At 40.6% G+C, this 17,950-nt stretch overlaps 1 protein-coding gene across 2 annotated transcripts in view; it reads right to left on the reverse strand.

Moving 5' to 3' along the window:
• LOC141403615 (uncharacterized) overlaps window positions 1–17,950 on the reverse strand; it is a 622,248-nt gene that overhangs the window by 69,217 nt on the left and 535,081 nt on the right. Inside the window, exon 11 of one of the 2 annotated variants that reach the window (XM_073986300.1) lies at window positions 1,728–1,760. The exons of the other annotated variant lie outside the window; for it this stretch is intronic. Within the exon in view, the coding sequence (XP_073842401.1) occupies window positions 1,728–1,760 (33 nt within the window). The remainder of the gene's footprint in view (window positions 1–1,727; window positions 1,761–17,950) is intronic. 2 annotated transcript variants of the gene reach the window in all.

The raw sequence follows: 17,950 nt of genomic DNA on the forward strand, positions 1-17,950 counted from the left end.
AATGACAGGTGTATCAACATTGTTCATTATCCAAAGGTCTTTGGGGCAGTCTTAGTCAATCTCTTTCACATCTCTTTGCACGCCACCCATATTAATCAGAAGGTGAAATCCAGGAACAAAGTTTTAAAAGCTTTTGCTGGCACCTCCGGGGCGTCACTTTATCTTCAACCATGCCTCCCGGACTTCCTTCCGGAGTGACACGCAATGTAGGATCCTGCAAAACTTCATAAAATAATATTTGCGTAAAGATGAAAAATGTGGTTCGTCACCCTAACCATCACATTGCCATGGAAGATCCTCCACCTAGATGCATCCGTTAGGACTTTAGGTGCTATTGTGGCGACATCCAAAACGTAATTCTATTTAAAATGTAAGCCAAATTTCCTGTTTGTTTTTTTTTCATTCTAGCTCCAGCAAATCACTGTTCCTTAGTCACTTTCTTAACTCTCTCTCTCTCTCTCTTTTTGTACGGTCAAGTACGAGCATTTAAGTACATGAACAGGGTATTATGACACTCGGATAAATGTGCGGCAAATGAATGTGTCTGAGTATCAGATGGAAAATCCCTTTGAATGGATTTTTGCTTTCTCCGGTGTTTGATTGGTGGTTTGTGCGTTAACGATGTCGGCGTCTGGCCAAGTGATGTATCCCAAAGAATAATGGCATTGGTGATAGAAAGAAACTTACAATACTTCCTATTACGTAGTTACCAGAGTTGTTGTTGTATAAAGATAATTGTGATGCATTTGTAACCATTTTTAGGGTACACTTTAGTATATCCTTCCAGATGAGTAAGCAATTTTAGCAGTTGGGTGTTTCAATTTACAGAAGCTTTTCGTTTGGACAATAGCTTCCAATAAGAAAAGTTCCGCCATGATGTATTTTCTATTTGCAAAAAGGGCAAGGGAAGAAAATTGGGGGGGTTTAAGAAATCCTTAATTTTATATAGCTGTTGTTGTTACAACTAATGGTCACAGGATGTTGCAATGTTATTTTTGTGAGGTTGGTTTTCTGTTTTTTCGTGCACACCATAGTCTGCTAATGGCCCAAAAAAAGGAGCAAACGATAAAAGGTCGCATGAATTGCTCACCGAAAAAAATCCCAGATAACGAATTGTCGGCTCAACGAATGGCTAAGGTTATTTCCAGGATGATGAAAAAGGCATTCCCTTCTAATGGCAATTTTAACAATGGTCATCAATGTGCGACGTTTTTTGTTTATTTTTTTACTATTATATGTCCGAGAGCTGGTCATGCAAAGGCAACAAATGTGATGGATGGAATCTGCTTTATAATAATTTATGCGTTAGTTTAGCTTTTTTATCGATAGATAGGTTTATAGAAACGTGGAGGTAAATACAAATGGTGCCACCGAGATTCACGGATTAACATGCTGCCACGCACCCAGAAAACCGTGTCTTCGATATGAGTTACCTTAATTCCCTGGTATTAGTGTATAAGAAAATCATCTTCAGTAATAAATACTCAAATAAGTTATCTTAAAATTGATTTCAAAGTGTTATAAGACACCCACACACTACATGATCTGTTTTGAAGTGAATGGATAAAATTTGCAAGAAATCTACTTAAAGTGCTCTTTTCTAAAATCTATTGAAGAAGTTTTGTGTGCCTGTGTGTGTGCAAGTGATTTGTTGTTGTCGTAGTTGTTGTACACAAACACATTTACATACATATGAGCAATTAATCAATGAATTCTTTAATAATTACCGTAGAGTTTCCTTTGTAATTCGATGATACTTCCTATGGAAACCAAAAACACACACACACATACAGAATACAATAAGCAATAAGCATATTTCAATACACATACTAATGAATGTTACGTGTGTGTAAAATTATATAAAAATTTCGATAAAACTATAAATACTGAAATTCGGAATTACATATTAATGAAATTTAACTTAATATTGAATATTGGATAGTTGTTAATTTTAAGTTATCTGTTAATGTTCTCTTGAATTTATTACGATTGATTTTTTTATTATTTATATCAAGTTATATGTGTACATACATATGCATGCATTTTTTATATATAGCGATAAATATATGACGACAAAGAAAACATGATGTCCCAAAATCCCAAGTTACAATCAATTCTGTAGGCAAATAACGCCAATACCCAAACAAAAATAACGTGGACTTTTAAAAACCCATTTGTAATATCAACAAGTAACAAGTAAAAAAGTATCAGTCGGCTTTGCCGACAGAGATATACCCTCAGCCTGAATATATTGAAACTTGTTTTCCCAAAAAACGTATATATTTAGGGGGTTTTAAAAATTTTGGGCGTTTGAACCGACAAAAATGTTGATTATGATTAAAGATCAAACGTTTTGCGGAGGAGATACAAAAAGGAATGGATCGACATTGACCATTATGGAAGTGGATCTCCAGCCACTACATATGGTGCCATAGGGCGTTTTTACACCCTTCGGGCTGTTTGCTCAAGAAGTATGGACTTGCCCCTGAAACAACTTTTACCATCGCAATTGAGGCAGCGAATGCAAGTTGCTTCAACAAAAATCAAAGTGATTCGAAAGCAGGTCTTAAAGTGAACATGTATCCGAAATTTTGTGTGGGAGGTACCGGATGGAGTGGACAAATATAGTCCATATTTGAACCTGATCTATATCTGGTAGATATATTAGGATGTGTAAAGTATGGTCCAATTCGGCCACTCTCTTCAAGAGTTATCGTATGCACAATTTTTCCGAACATTTTTGAACTTTTGTGGGGGAGGTACCTGAAGGAGTGTACCGATATGGCTTATCTTTGAACTTAAACTATGTTTGGACAAAATATTACTAAGGCCAAACTTTGGACCGAATCGGCAGACCTGTTCGAGAGTTATTTTGCCCTCCAACCTCCTCACACGGAGTCATAGGGGTTTTTTGCAACTTTCAGGCTATTTTCTCAGGAAGTATGGACTTGCGCCTGATGAAACTTATACCGTCGTATGGAGGGCAGTGAATACAAGTAGCTAAAGCAAAAATCAAAGCGATTCGAGAGATGGTCCTAAACTGAACTTTTCCAAATTTTTGTGTGGGAGGTACCCGACGGAGTGGACCGATTGAGTCCATATTAAAACCTGATGTAAGTCTGGTACACGCTCCACGATGGGCAAAGAATGGACCAAATCGGTTACTCCCTTCAAGAGTTATCGTGCGCACAAATTTTCCGAACATTTCCGATTTTTTGTGGGGGAGGTACCGGAAGGAGTGGACCGATATAGCTAATCTTCGAACTTAAACTAAGTTTGGGCAAAATATTACGAAAGCCAAAATTTGAACCGAATCGGTTCATCCGTTCGAGAGTTATCGTGCGCTCCAGCCAGCCAGACAGACAGACAGACGGACGGACATTGCTCAATCGACTCCAAATTGTCTGAAACACATTTCGTCCAAACATACTTGGGGTCTAAAACCATTATTTCGATGAGGCACATTTTGCCCGTATGAAAGTGTATATACCCTTCATAGCCTAAAGGCTGAGGGTATAAAAAAGCATTAAGTTCGGCCAGGCCGATATTTTTTACCCTGCAACATAAAATAGTCTTAATTAAAATGGAATAATTAGTTTCCTTTCACAATCATAAGTGGTAACATTTTGTAACGTGGTTTTCTCGTCGGCTGGGGTAAGTCCAGTCGCGTCCAGGGTCTCCATAAGGACCCACTAAACCTTATGAAATAAAAGACCAGTTTCATCCCTTCTAAGGGTTCAATCGAATGTTTATTGATCTAAATACTTACTTACTTAGCTGACCCATTACAGAACATTTGTTCCATAAGCCGAAGTAAGAAAAAATCTCCAATCCTCTCTGTTTGCTGCCGTATTTTCCCAATCTGGGATATGTAGCTTTCTGATATCTCGTTTGACTTGTTCGATCGAACGAAGCTTTGGCCTTCCAGATCTGCGAGAACCTCCATGGGGCCGTATTTATAGGCCTTTTTAGCGGGTTCATCATCACTTATTCTTATAACATGACCTAGCCATCGCAATCGTTGTATCTCGATTCGTTCAACTACATTGATTTCATTGTATAGTTGATACAGCTCGTTCTTCATACGACGCCGATATTCGCCGTCAACACAGATTGGCCCGTAGATCTTTCGAAGAATTTTTCTCTCGAACACACCAAGCACTGCCTTATCTGCTTGAGCAAGCACCCATGCTTCGGAACCATACATTAGCACGGGTAGTATCAGTGTTTTGTAAACTGTTACTTTTGTTTGACGAAAGGTGGCTTTATTCCTAAACTGCTTACTCAGCTCAAAGTAGCATCTGTTAGCCAACACTATTCTTCTTCGTATTTCACAACTGATGTTATTTGTTGTGTTTATGGCGGTGCCGAGGTAGACGAAGCCCTTTACTACCTCAAAATTGTAGGTACCAACATTCACAGATGGTGCGGGGTTAGTGGACATATTACGCGTCGATACCATCAACTTGGTTTTTTTGCCGTTTACTGCCAGACCAATTTTAGCAGATTCTCTTTCGACTTTTGCAAAGGTGTCAGTTACTTCCTTTACCGATCGACCCATGATGTCAATGTCGTCGGCATAAGCCAGTAACATGTGGCTATTGGTGTAAATTGTGCCATTTCTTTTGACATTTGCATCTCATATTACCTTTTCCAGCAGGATGTTGAATAGATCACACGACAGGCCATCTCCTTGTCTGAAACCTCTTTTGGTAATAAACTCTTCGGAGAGGTTCTTTCCTATTTTAACTGAGGATCTCGTCTCAGTTAACGTCATTCTACAAAGCCGAATGAGCTTTGCAGGAATACCAAAATCAGACATGGCTTGGAAAACCTTTGAACGTATAGGGCTGTCGAATGCTGCTTTATAATCGACAAAAAGGTAATATGTGTCGATCTGCATATCTTGGGTCTTCTCCAGGCTAAATATCTGGTTACTGGTGGACTTGCCAGGTCTAAAGCCACATTGGTATGGTCCAATTATTTCGTTGATCATTGGCTTTAGTCGTTCGGAGAAGACTTATGCCCCTATAGTTGGAGCATACAGTCGTATCTCCTTTCTTGTGGACAGGACATAGGATGCTCAGGTTTCAATCGTCGGGTACGTGTTCTTCCTGCCAGATGGTGCTAACTAGCTGATGCATACACCTTATCAGAGCGTCGCCTCCTGTTTTAAACAGCTCGGCTGTTAAGCCATCGGCTCCTGCTGCTTTATTATTCTTCAGCGGGTTGATTGCTGTTTTTACCTCATCTTGGCCGGGTGGTATACATTGTATACCATCTTCTGCGATTGGATCTGTGGTATCATCGTCTTCGCTACTATTGGATACCAGCAGATTGGAAAAATGTTCTTTCCATATCCTGAGCACACTATCTGTATCAGTTACCAAATTACCTTGTTGGTCTCTACAGGAGGATATGCCTGTACCAAAGCCTTCAGTTTGATGCTTCACTCTTTGGTAGAATTTTCGGACTTCGTTCTGTCTCCTGTACATTTCTATTTGTTCACACTCCCTCTTTTCCATCTCTCTCTTTTTCCTGCGGAAAAGACGTTTCTCCTCTCTCCTTTTCTCTCGATACCTCGCTCGTGCGCTACGCGTCGCTACTGATTGTAAAGTAGCCCTATATGCCCCATTTTTTTCTTCGGTAGCAGCACGGCACTCCTGGTCATACCATGGATTCTTTGGTGGAGGTCTCTGGTATCCAAGTACTGATTTTGCGGATGTTTGCATGGAGTGGGCAATATTTTGCCATTGTGCTGATATGGGACGAAAAGCGCTTTCATTAAGCAATTGGGTCAGTTGAGTAGAATATGCTGTGGCTATCTGTTGTTTTTGCAGCTTAGCGATGTCCAAATTTCGTGTTGTGTCTGTCCGTGCTTTATTTGCTACGTTTAGACGGGTACGTACCTTTGCTGCAACAAGGTAGTGGTCCGAATCAATGTTTGCGCCTCGGGACGATCGTACATCCAACACGCTAGATGAATGTCTTCCATCTTTCACAACATGATCAATTTGATTACTTGTTCTTTGATCTGGAGACAGCCAGGTGCCCTTATGAATATCGAGATGATTAAATATGGTACTGCTAACTACCATGTTTTTTGCAGCTGCAAAGTCTATCAGCCTCATACCATTGTCAGATGTTTCACTGTGGAGACTGAATTTCCCGACTGTTGGCCCAAAGAAATTCTCCTTTCCAATTTTGGCATTAAAATCGCCCAGAATGATTTTAATGTCATGGGCAGGGCAACGGTCATATGTTTCTTCTAAGCGCTCGTAAAATATATCTTTGGTCTGTTCGTCCTTTTCTTCAGTGGGAGCATTAGCGCAAATAAAGCTGATGTTGAAGAATTTAGCTTTTATTCGAATTGCAGCAAGTCTTTCATTCACTGGGGTGAAGCTGGATACCAGATGTTTTAGTCTCCGACTAACTACGAATCCGTAACCAAACTCATGCTTTACGTCATGGCAGCTATAATACAGTGCGTCACCTTTAGGTGTTGTTGTTACGCCTTTCCCAATCCATCGTATTTCCTGTATGGCAGTAATATCGGCCTTGTACTTTTCAAGTACGTCTGCCAATGCGAAGACTGCACCTTCTCTATAAAGAGTGCGAACATTCCAGGTGCAGATTCGCAGATCATGGTCCTTAAAACGTTTGCGGTGGTCGTCAACTTTAGAGGGGTTTGTTTTTCTATTCTTTCGTTTTTTCATAGTAGGCTGCTTTTTTCTAGGATTTGGGCGTCGGGCTAGCCCAAACCCAAGTTTTTAACATTCTCATGGGTGAACGCGCGGCACATGTCATCTTACTACCTTTAACGGGTGTTAAAAGCAGTTCCCCAGGTGACACCACGGGGAGGTCAGTGTCCACTTGAGATGAAAGAGGGACCAAAATAAATCCTGGGCTTTGCCATGTTAAAACCGGTCAGGACCGTTCCTTGGTATCTTCCATCCCCTACGTCTAAATACTAGTATGTTCTAATTCAGTGAAATGCGATATTGATAGGCTTGAGAAGGCTTGTAGTAAGGCCGGTGATAAGGGTGACTAACTGGTAGAAGTGATTGGGAATGATGATGTTGATTGATGTTTCAGTATCGACGATGTTCGTTAATGAGGAACTGTGTTGATGATCGGGAACGACGAGCCTGATTTACAATCGGGTTCTGCGCTGATTGTGGAGACGAAGCTGGTTGGCATTTAACGGTAATAGGGAACGTGTTGATTGCTGATCAGTCGGTTGACAACGATATGATGGAATTCGGAAACTGGGCTGACGATGATCGTGAACTCAGCTGATGAACGACGATGATCGATGACAGCTGTCGACGAACGATGATCGGGAACGTGTTGATTGATGATTTCGGGAGCTCGGCTGATGACGATTCGATACGACGATGTGATAACTAGCTAACGCTGCAATAGTTATTGCTACGATCTCGTACAAGCTACTACGTATCTCTATAAACAGGGAACCGACGTTCCTGTGGGGGACAGACTACTGAAGTACCTGTGTGGGACGGAAAGCCGAAGCTTCCGTGTGAGACAGAAAGCCGAAGTCTCTGTGTGTGACGGAAAGCCGAAGCTTCCGTCTGGGACAGAAAGCCGAAGCTTCCGTCTGGGACAGAAAGCCGAAGTCTCTGTGTGGGATAGAAAGCCAAAGCTTCCGTGTGGGACAGAAAGCCGAAGACCCTGTGTGGGACAGGAAACCGAAGTCCCTGTGTGGAACAGGAAACCGAAGTCTCTGTAAGGGACAGCAAACAAGAATTCAATGCGTGCAATGTATTAGTGGGACAGCCACAATGGGTAGTCCCTTCCAAAATTTGCAAACGCAACAAGCCACCCAGGAATTGCCTTGGTGGATAGCAAGCCCCAGCAGTAGCAAGCTGACTTCAACGGCGAAAACTGGAATACTAAAGGATCAACTGGAATGAAGTGAATGCGAATTATTGTGTATTGAGTACAGCGAGCAAATGACTTCAATGCATGACTGGCGTAGATGGAGGTGCTGTTGTTGAGTGCATATCGACTCATTGCTACTATGATGATAAGGCAAGACCGTATGTGTTGTTGTATGTATGTGACACTTGTCACGTTACAATTTTTCGATCATGGATACCCCAAATGCCTAATTATCTAATCTAACGTAAAAATGTGTTCAGCCATGTAAAGGTACCACCTATGGGGCTATATCAAAGTGTCTACCAATCTTTACAATTTTTTGGTGGAAAAGTTTTATAACTGCATGGAACCTCAAAAGTCAAATTACTGGTAGTTCCATCAAACAATGTAGCTAAGACCTTCAAGATACCGAAAATCGGGAGGTAGCGTTGTATGGGAGCTATACCAAAACATGGGCCTATGTTGGCGATTTGTAGTGAAGAAATTTCGTGACATCTAAAAATTCAAATGTCAAATTACAGCTAGTTCGATTTTTGGTGCAGAAGTTTCGTGACCACAGAGAAGCTCAAATGTCAAATTACAGCTATTTCGGTTAAAAATTGTAGCTAAAATCTTCAAAATACCGAAAATTGGGAGGTACCGTTACATGGGAGTTATACCAAAACAGGGTCCCATGTTGACGATTTTTGGTGGAGAAATTTTGTGAACACTGAGAACTTCAAGTGTCAAATTACAGCTAGTTCTGTGAAAAACTGTTGCTAAAATTCTTAAAATACCGAAAATCGGGAGGTACCGTTATATGGGGACTATACCCAAACATGGCCCTATGTTGACAATTTTTGGTGGAGAAGTTTCGTGGCAACTGAGAATTTCAAATGTCAAATTACAGCTAGTTCGGTTAAAAATTGTAGCTAAATTTTTCAAAATACCAAAAATCGGGAGGTACCATTATAAGGGGGCTATACTAAAATATGGACCTATGTTGGCGATTTTTGGTGAACATTTTCGTGACCACTGAGAACCTCAAATGTTTCGTAGCCACTGAAAATTTCAAATGTCAGATTACAGCTAATTCTTTTAGAAATTGTAGCTAAAATTCTCAAAATACCGAATATCGTAACGTTATATGGGGCCTATACCAAAACATGGACCCATGCCCATCATTTTTGTAATATAAGTTTCTTGCTCACCAGGTATCCCAAATGTCCATATTAAAGCTGATTCCGTAATTAAAAACTTCAAAATACCTGAAATCGGGTGGTAGCGTTACATGGGGGCTATACCAAAACGTGGACCGATATAGCCCATCATCGAACTTGACTTGCCTGCAAACAAAAGACGCATCTTTCCAAAAATTCAGCGTCCTATCTCCATTTTTGTGGACGCTACAGTGATTATCACAGACGGACGGAGAGAAATGCATAAACCGACACAGCATTTGACCCAGATCAAGAATATATAGGGTCGCAAATGATTATTTCAATGCGTTACAAAGGGAAAAGCAAACTTAATATATCCTCCATACTATGGTTGGGTATAAAAATCTTACGGCCCTAAAATCAAATGTACACCTTGCAATTGGATCATAATTTTGGGAGCCATTCATTTCAGCCGTTCCATGCAATTCTTACATCTCCTACCACTCGCAGTACGATCTTTGTATTCCTATTAACCGACAGATCCAACCTGATCGGCATTGAGGTGACAGCAACCTGATTACCATCGAGCTGAGCGATCAACTCGATGACCGATAAATTTTTAGACTTAAGGTTTGTTGGTCCTTAGGTTCTTTACACCGGATTGGCTAAGAGGAATATATGTATATTAGGGCGGACCAAAAAATGACAAATTTTTTGTTTTGAAACGCCTACCCCCTAAATTTCTTTCAATTTGATCCAAAAACCTTATATATGAAATTTTATGGCGATCGGTTAACCCACTAGTACCATAGTAATATGTATGGGACCAAAGGTGCATTTTCATGAAAATTCTCTAAAATCTGCCGGTACTCTTGTTATTTTGACCAGCAATTTATAGAGCACCCCAGGATAATGTTTAAACAACTGGATAAACCCGGATTTGAGTGATTGGCAAGTGTTCGCAATCTATCGTTAGCCACCCATATTGTACCACATAGTCGGAAAGTTTGGCAGGATGGCCCCGCTACTGAAGCCAGACACGAAAACCAGCAGATGCTAATCGTACAGGTCGATCTACTGAAGATTTTTGAGGCATTACCCCTCCCCATGATAAGAACAAGTTTCCCTGTTGCAAAAAAAAAAAAAAAAAGTACCGTGCACCACGACAGAATGGCACGCCGTAAGCACACATATCAGTCGAGAACTGAACCAGAATAGGCCATGCTACCGAACAGTCATGGTGGCTCTTGACCTAGGGAAGATCTTTTATACCGTCAATCACCGCTAAATACATTACCACCCTGTTGACCAACCGGACGGCTGAAATGAGAATCCCTTTGAACATATTGGTCGAAGATGTCCTGATTCCGACCACAAACTTCCCCAAAATATTGGGTGTAACAGCATGTTTATGTTGTCCGCGCAAGTCATAGTTCTTTGCGACAAGATTAGAATTAAGAATAATGTTCTCAAGTCTCTGGCCTGCAGCACCACTATTACCCCTGTCACGACAAACTTCCCCACCCAGTCACGTCAAGGAGCAATCTTGAAGATCAAGTCCAAAGATCAGAAGTATGAAAACGCGGGCTGGGAAGTATTTCTTTTTTCTCCAGAGTTGTCATCGTCGGACGTCACAGTATTGAAGCAGGGGAATGGTAACATATACCTAGCATCATTATACCTGCCGTTCGACTCCCCGACATTACCACCTTCGTCGGAATTGCAGCAACTGGTGAGAAGGATAAAGCAAACAGGTAACGAAGTACTAGTAGGTAGCGATGCTAACTCTCACCACATCTCGTGGGGTAGTACTAACATTAACAAAAGGGGTCAAGCCCTTATAGATTACTTAAATACTAACGACCTGATTATACTTAACACCGGGAATACGCCAACCTTTGTTAATAGAATTAGGGAGGAAGTACTAGATATAACGATATGTTCAGAAAATTTAATAAACGAGGTACACGAGTGGAGGGTCAAGGAGGAACTCTCCTTCTCAGACCATAAGTATATTAGATTTAAAATAGCTAGGCCATCGCCAATCCCGATAACCTTCCGAAACAAATCCAAAACAAATTGGACAAAGTTCGGAAAACGAGTAAAAGAAAGACTTGGGCAACCTGATGAGGAATGCCTAAGTAAGGAGGACATAGAGAGAGATGTCCTAAAGTTAACTGAGGCACTAGTAAAGTCTTTCGAGGAAAGTTGTCCCCTTCGAGAGAGGAAATCCGCCTACGAAAAACCCTGGATGACAGGGGAAATTCGAAATAAAGGCAAGGAGGTCCGCAGACTTTATAATAGGGCCAAACGTAAAAAAGCAGCTTTACTCTGGGACAACTATCAGGCAAAATTAAAGGAATACAACAAAATAACAAGAAACGCCAAACGAAACTCCTGGAAGCTTTTCTGCGAACAGGTGGATAGTGTAAATGACGTTTCAAAGATTAAAAAGTTTCTATCTAAAACCCATACACAGACCGAGCAATTGGTCGATGGAAATGGAAAAAGGATTGAAACAACAGAAGAAACTCTAGGCCTTCTGATGAAAACGCACTTCCCGCAGAATACCATGGTTAACACTGAGGCATCGACGGAATGTATTAACTCATCGGAAGAGACACCAAAGATCGACAGCTTAATGGTCCAACAAGCCATTTTAAGCTTTTCACCATATAAAGCAGCTGGACCAGATCAGATCTTCCCGGCTTTACTACAGAGGGAAGTGGACTTTATTGCGTCCAAACTGGTCGGGATCTTCAATGCATGCTTAAAAGTTGCATACACTCCTATAGCCTGGCAGGAGGCAAGGGTAGTCTTTATACCCAAACCTGGCAAGGCAAGTTATGCAACACCAAAATCTTATCGACCGATAAGTTTAACTTCATTCTTACTCAAAACAATGGGACGGACAGTCGACACCATGATAAAGAGTAAGATCCCCAACGATATGCTTAAATTCAAACAACATGCATACGTTAAAGGCAGATCAGTGGAAACCGCATTGCATGAGGTAGAACACTACATAGAAAGAACCTTCGAAATGAAAATGTACACACTTGCTGTATGCATCGACATCGAAGGCGCTTCAATAACGTAAGCACCGAGACACTTATCCACTCCTTAGACGAGTTTCAGGTAGACAGGGCCTTAAGGAACTGGATAAACCACATGCTAAGGAATAGATGGATAAGCTGCGGGCTATACGACGTGAAAATAAGAGACAAAGTTGGACAAGGAACGCCACAGGGAGGGATACTTTCACCTCTGTTGTGGGTTATCACCATAAACAGTCTCTTGAGGACCCTAACCGAAGAAGGATTTGACCCAGTCTGCTACGCAGACGACGTTATAATACTTCTGAGGGGAAAGAATCCGAATCAACTCTGTCGAAGAGCAGGCTCTAACGGCTCTAAAAATTGCTTTCAACTGGGCCAGGCCGAGAGGTCTGAACGTCAACCCGGAAAAAACAGAATTATGTCTATTCACTAGAAAAACGAAAATGGGACACTACGAGGAACCAGTTTTTCTAGATAAGACAATAAATATCTCCTGTACAGTTAAATATCTAGGAGTAATTCTGGATAGGAAACTTAAATGGAAAGACCATATACAAGAAAGGGCTAACAAGGCCCAAATATGTTGATCAACCTGCAGAAGGGCGATAGGCTCAAAATGGGGGTTCAATCCTAGGATGATACACTGGCTATACAGAAGCGTAATTAGACCAATTCTAACGTACGCGTCTGTGGTATGGTGGACAGCCATGGACAAAAAATGCAATGTGGAAATATTGCAAAAGGTCCAAAGAACATGCTGCCTAAGCATTAGCGGAGCAATGAGGACCACACCGACTAGGGCTTTAGAAACAATTTTGTTTGTACACCCAATAGATATTCAAATAAGGTATGAGGCAGCCATCGCAGCTGTAATGCTAAAGTCGATGAGCGAGTGGATCGAAAAGAGCCACCAAATATACCACCAAAACATATTAAAGGTCACAATGGGTGAATCTATAAATCAGGTAGTATCGGGCCGTATACCTGAAACTAGTGAAGTAGCCTTGTGTGAAGTGTCAATACCTGACAGAGACATGTGGATCGGGGGAGTTCTAGAACAGATTCCCGCTGGAAACTGTGGGTTTACGGATGGGGCTGTGCTAGGGGGGAGAACCGGACTGGGTCTTTATATAATGGAACCGGAAACGGAAATCTCCCTCCGTCTGCCGGATCATAACACGATCCTGTAGGCGGAACTCCGGGCGATAACAGAGTGTCTGCTTTGGTTTGATACTCACACAAGGCCTACCACTGTAAATATCCTTACGGATAGCAAAGCAGCCATTTGAGCTATATCAACCAAGACAGTGAAATCTAGAACTGTCTTGGAATGTATTAAATCTATAAATAATTATTCCCAACACGGTAAGGTAAACATTATATGGGTACCAGGGCATACCGGGATTAGGGGTAATGAAATAGCAAACTCCTTGGCAAAACAAGCGTAGGACTGAGATAGTGGTTGGAATATATTGGAGTGGTTGGAAATATAGTCTTAGTTTAGCTCATGACACAAACGGTCTGTAAAGGACTAATTAAAAATATTGTTCGGAGACCCTCTAAGTCGATATAACCTCGTCTATCTGTCCGTCCATTCGGCCGTCTGTTAAAATTAAGATAAAGATCACAATTTTTAAGATAGAATATTGTAATTTGGTATAGAATTCCCCATTCCCCCAAGGTATTAGCTTCGTTATCAAATCGAAATCACTGAAAGTTGCTATATAATATTCGTTGGGGGTATAACATTCTCCGCCTGAAATGTGATTTTCGGTATTTTGAAGGTTGTGTTCTTAATGTCCCGCAGAAATGGCTAAAAAAATATTCCACCTGAAATTTGACATTTAGGTTCCCAAATGATTAACAAACTTATATTCCAAAATTTTGGGCATAGGTCCATGTTTCGGTATAGACCCCATATAACAGTACCTGCCGATTTTCGGTATTTTGAGGACTTTAGCTACAATTTTTAACCGCACTAACCTTATAAGCCGAACTAGCTGTACTTTGACATTTGAGGTTCTCAATGGCCACGGAACTTCATCAGTAAAAATTGTCAGCATGGGGGCTTAACGGTACCTCCAGATTTTCAGTATTTTGAGGATTTTTGCTACAATTTTTAACCGAACTAGCTGTAATTTGATATTTAAGATTCTCAGTGGCCACGAAACTTCATCACTAAAAACCGTCAGCATAGGTTCTCGTGTTGGTATAGTCCCCATGTAACTGTACCTCCCTGTTTTCAGTATTTTGAGGATTTAAGCTACAATTTTTAACAGAACTAGCTGTAATTTGACATTTGAGGTTCTAAAGATCGTCAACATAGGTCCATGTTTTTGTATAGCTCCCATATAACGGTACGTCCCGAATTTCGGTACTTTAAAAAATCTTTGATAGACTATTTAACGGAAGGACGGAGATGCATAGATCGACTCAGAATTTCACTCTGATCAAGAATCTATATACTTTATAGGGTCTCAGATGAATAATTCGTTACAAACGGAAATACAAACATGGAGTATATTGGTCCACAAAATTCGGTTAAAGTAAAGTTTAAGAGCTCCTCTTGGATCATTTGGAAATTTGTTTCAGTAGGTTGTCCTTGCGGCTCCCTTTACGACGGTACAATTTTTTTCTTGCGCAAGTCCATACTTCCTGAGATATTGGCTTAAAAGTTCCAAGAAACCCTGACGGCACCAACCAAAATGGCAAACCCGCAAGTAATTCTCGCAGCGAGTTTCTGATAGGTGCAGAATTTGCACATCATATTATTTTATCAAGTCATGTATCAAGTTGGAATCTGGACTATATCGGTCCAGTTCTTCGATTACCTCCCACTCAAAATTCGGATAAAGTGAAGTTTAAGAGCTCCTCTTGGATCGTCTTGAATTTTTTCAGCAGGTTGTCCTTGCGACTCCCTTTATGGCGGTACAATTTTTTTCTTGCTCAAGTCCATACTTCCTGATGTAATGGCCTTAATGTTCCAAGAAACCTTGACGGCACCAACCGAAATGGCAAATCCGCCAGATAATTCTCGCGGGGATTTCTGATTGGTGCAGACTTTCCACATCATATTATTTTATCAAATCATGTATCAGGTTGGAATATAGGCTATATCGGTCCACTCTTTCGGATAGCTACCACATAAAATTCGAAAAAAGTGAAATTTAAGAGCTCCTTTCGCATCGTTTTGATTCTTTTTTCAGTAGGTTGTTCTAGCGGCCTCATTTTTAACGGTACTATCTTTTTCCGGAGTAAGTCAATACTACCTGAGATAATGGTCCAAGCACCAAAACCCTCCCGGCACATACTAAAATGGCTATTGTGCAAGATAACTCTCAAACTCTCAATAACTATTGTGTTTAGTTTTTTTTTGTCAGTGGCTGAGGGTATATCTCCGTTAGCACAGCTGACTGATACTTTCTTACTTGTTTTATTATACCCTCAGCATTTATGCCAACGAGGGTATATACACTTTCATGCGGGCAAAATGTGCCTCATCGAAATAATGGTTTTAGACCCCAAGTATGTTTGGACGAAATGTGTTTCAGACAATTTGGAGTCGATTGAGCAATGTCCGTCCGTCTGTCTGTCTGTCTGTCTGTCTGGCTGGAGCGCACGATAACGCTAGAACGGATCAACCGTCTCGGTCCAAAATTTGGGTTTCGTAATATTTTGCCCAAATTTAGTTTAACTTCGAAGATGGGTTATGTCGGTCCACACCTTTCGGTACCTCCCCCACAAAAGTTCAAAAACGTTCGGAAAATTTGTACGTACGATAACTCTTGACGGAAGTAACCGATTTGGTCCCTACTTTGCAAATCGTGAAATGTCTACCAGACTTAGATGAAGTTCCAATATGGACACACAAAATTTCGGATAAGTTCAGTTTAGGACCTGCTCTCGAATCGCTTTGATTTTTGTTTTAGCAACTTGTATTCACTGCCCCCCCATACGACGGTACAAGTTTCATCAGGCGCAAGTCCATACTTCCTGAGAAAATTGCCTGAAAGTTGCACAAAACCCCTATGACACCGTGAGAGGTGGTTGGAGCGCAAGATAAGTCTCGAACGGATCTGCCGATTGGGTCCAAATTTTGGCCTTAGTAATATTTTGTCCAAGCATAGTTTAAGTTCGAAGATAAACCATATCGGTCCACTCCTTCAGGTACCTCCCCCACAAAAGTTCAAAAATGTTCGGAAAAATTGTTCGTACGTTAACTATTGAAGAGAGTGGCCGAATTGGTCCATACTTTACACATCCTAATATATCTTCCAGATATAGATCAGGTTCAAATATGGCCTATATTTATCCACTCCATCCGGTACCTCACACACAAAATTTCGGATAAGTTCACTTTAAGACCTGCTATCGAATTACTTTGATTTTTGTTGAAGCAACTTGTATTCACTTCCTCTATTAAAAGTTTTTTCAGGGGCAAGACCGCACTTCATGAGCAAACAGCCCGAAGGGTGTAAAAACCCCCTATGGCACCATATGTAGTGGCTGGAAATCCACTTCCATAATGGTCAATGTCGATCCATTCCTTTAAGTATCTCCTCCGCAAAACCTTTGCTCTTTAATCCTAATCAACATTTTTGTCGGTTTATACGCCGACATTTTTTAAAACCCCCTATATACAAACGTTTTTAGGGAAAAAATTGTTTCAATATACACAGGCTGAGGGTATATCTCTGTCAGCCAAGCCGACTGATACTTTTTTACTTGTTTTGTTTTATTTTGCTCTCTGCTGGATTTGAACATGCGAACTTCTGATTTGTAGCCACACACTTGCTAACAAAAAACCCGCATGGCAACGGTGAGCGTTGAAAACCCAACATTCGGATTCGTAGACGGACACACGCGCTCTGTGCAACCATATTCATTACATAGTAAGGATTAAAGTAAGAAGTGTTGCTTTGTACAATTTTTAAGAAATAGCTCATTATTTTTCTTCTTATTGGTAATGTAGAAAGCAGCAAAGTTGTGTAAACTTTGTAATGGTTTATTTGGCTCATGTGGCTTCAAAATTTTTGTCTGGGACCGATTCTAATTTTCCATATTTAACTGACATTGTCTAAAGTCATGTAACATTGGCCTAGGAAACATCTTAAGGTCATTCTGTAAAACCCTATTACAATAATATTCATACCAAACATAATATTTTGGCTTAAGTGAATTGCTTCAGTTTGCATTTATTTATTAAATATTTTATGATCTTAAGCAATAATCATATTTGCTTATGTAAGAAGCGTATAGCGTTATACTTTAAATTTCCTTATTTGCTTCCGTCTTCTACTATAATATGTAAAATCATCTACTTTTATAATTGTTGTTGTTGAAGATAATTTTCATTGCTGGTATTTGCTTTTCATTTGGTTCATATATTATTCTGCTGGTGTTGCTGCTGCCTCTACTACAATACGAGTACTATCCCACTACTCAGTAGTTATGCCCTGTGGTATTGTCTAGGTCAACAACCAATGGATGGCTAGCCTGCTGCTCGGACGGTTGCTGGTAAAGAAATTATGAAAGGAAGTGTTTACCACTCGGCTAAGATTGAAAAGAACTGCCATGATATGAAAGGCCAAAAACTTACCAGACCAACGATAAACAAGTGGTTAATTAAAATTATGTGGCTTATGGGGTAGATGAGGTGGGGGATGGGAAGTGCCCAAGAATTTTAAGCCAAAAGATGAAGTGGTTAGGATTAACAAATTATTGCACGAGGGGCATTCAAGCCATATACATATATTTTTTGCATGTTAAAATATTTAATAATGAATATGAATAAACGAGGACATTGACGTTAGGTTAGTCTTGCTACGTAATTTACGTATGTGTACCTAG

Source organism: Musca autumnalis, unplaced genomic scaffold (assembly GCF_047663935.1).
Source record: "Musca autumnalis isolate F117 unplaced genomic scaffold, ASM4766393v1 scaffold_4, whole genome shotgun sequence".
NCBI lineage: Eukaryota > Metazoa > Arthropoda > Insecta > Diptera > Muscidae > Musca > Musca autumnalis.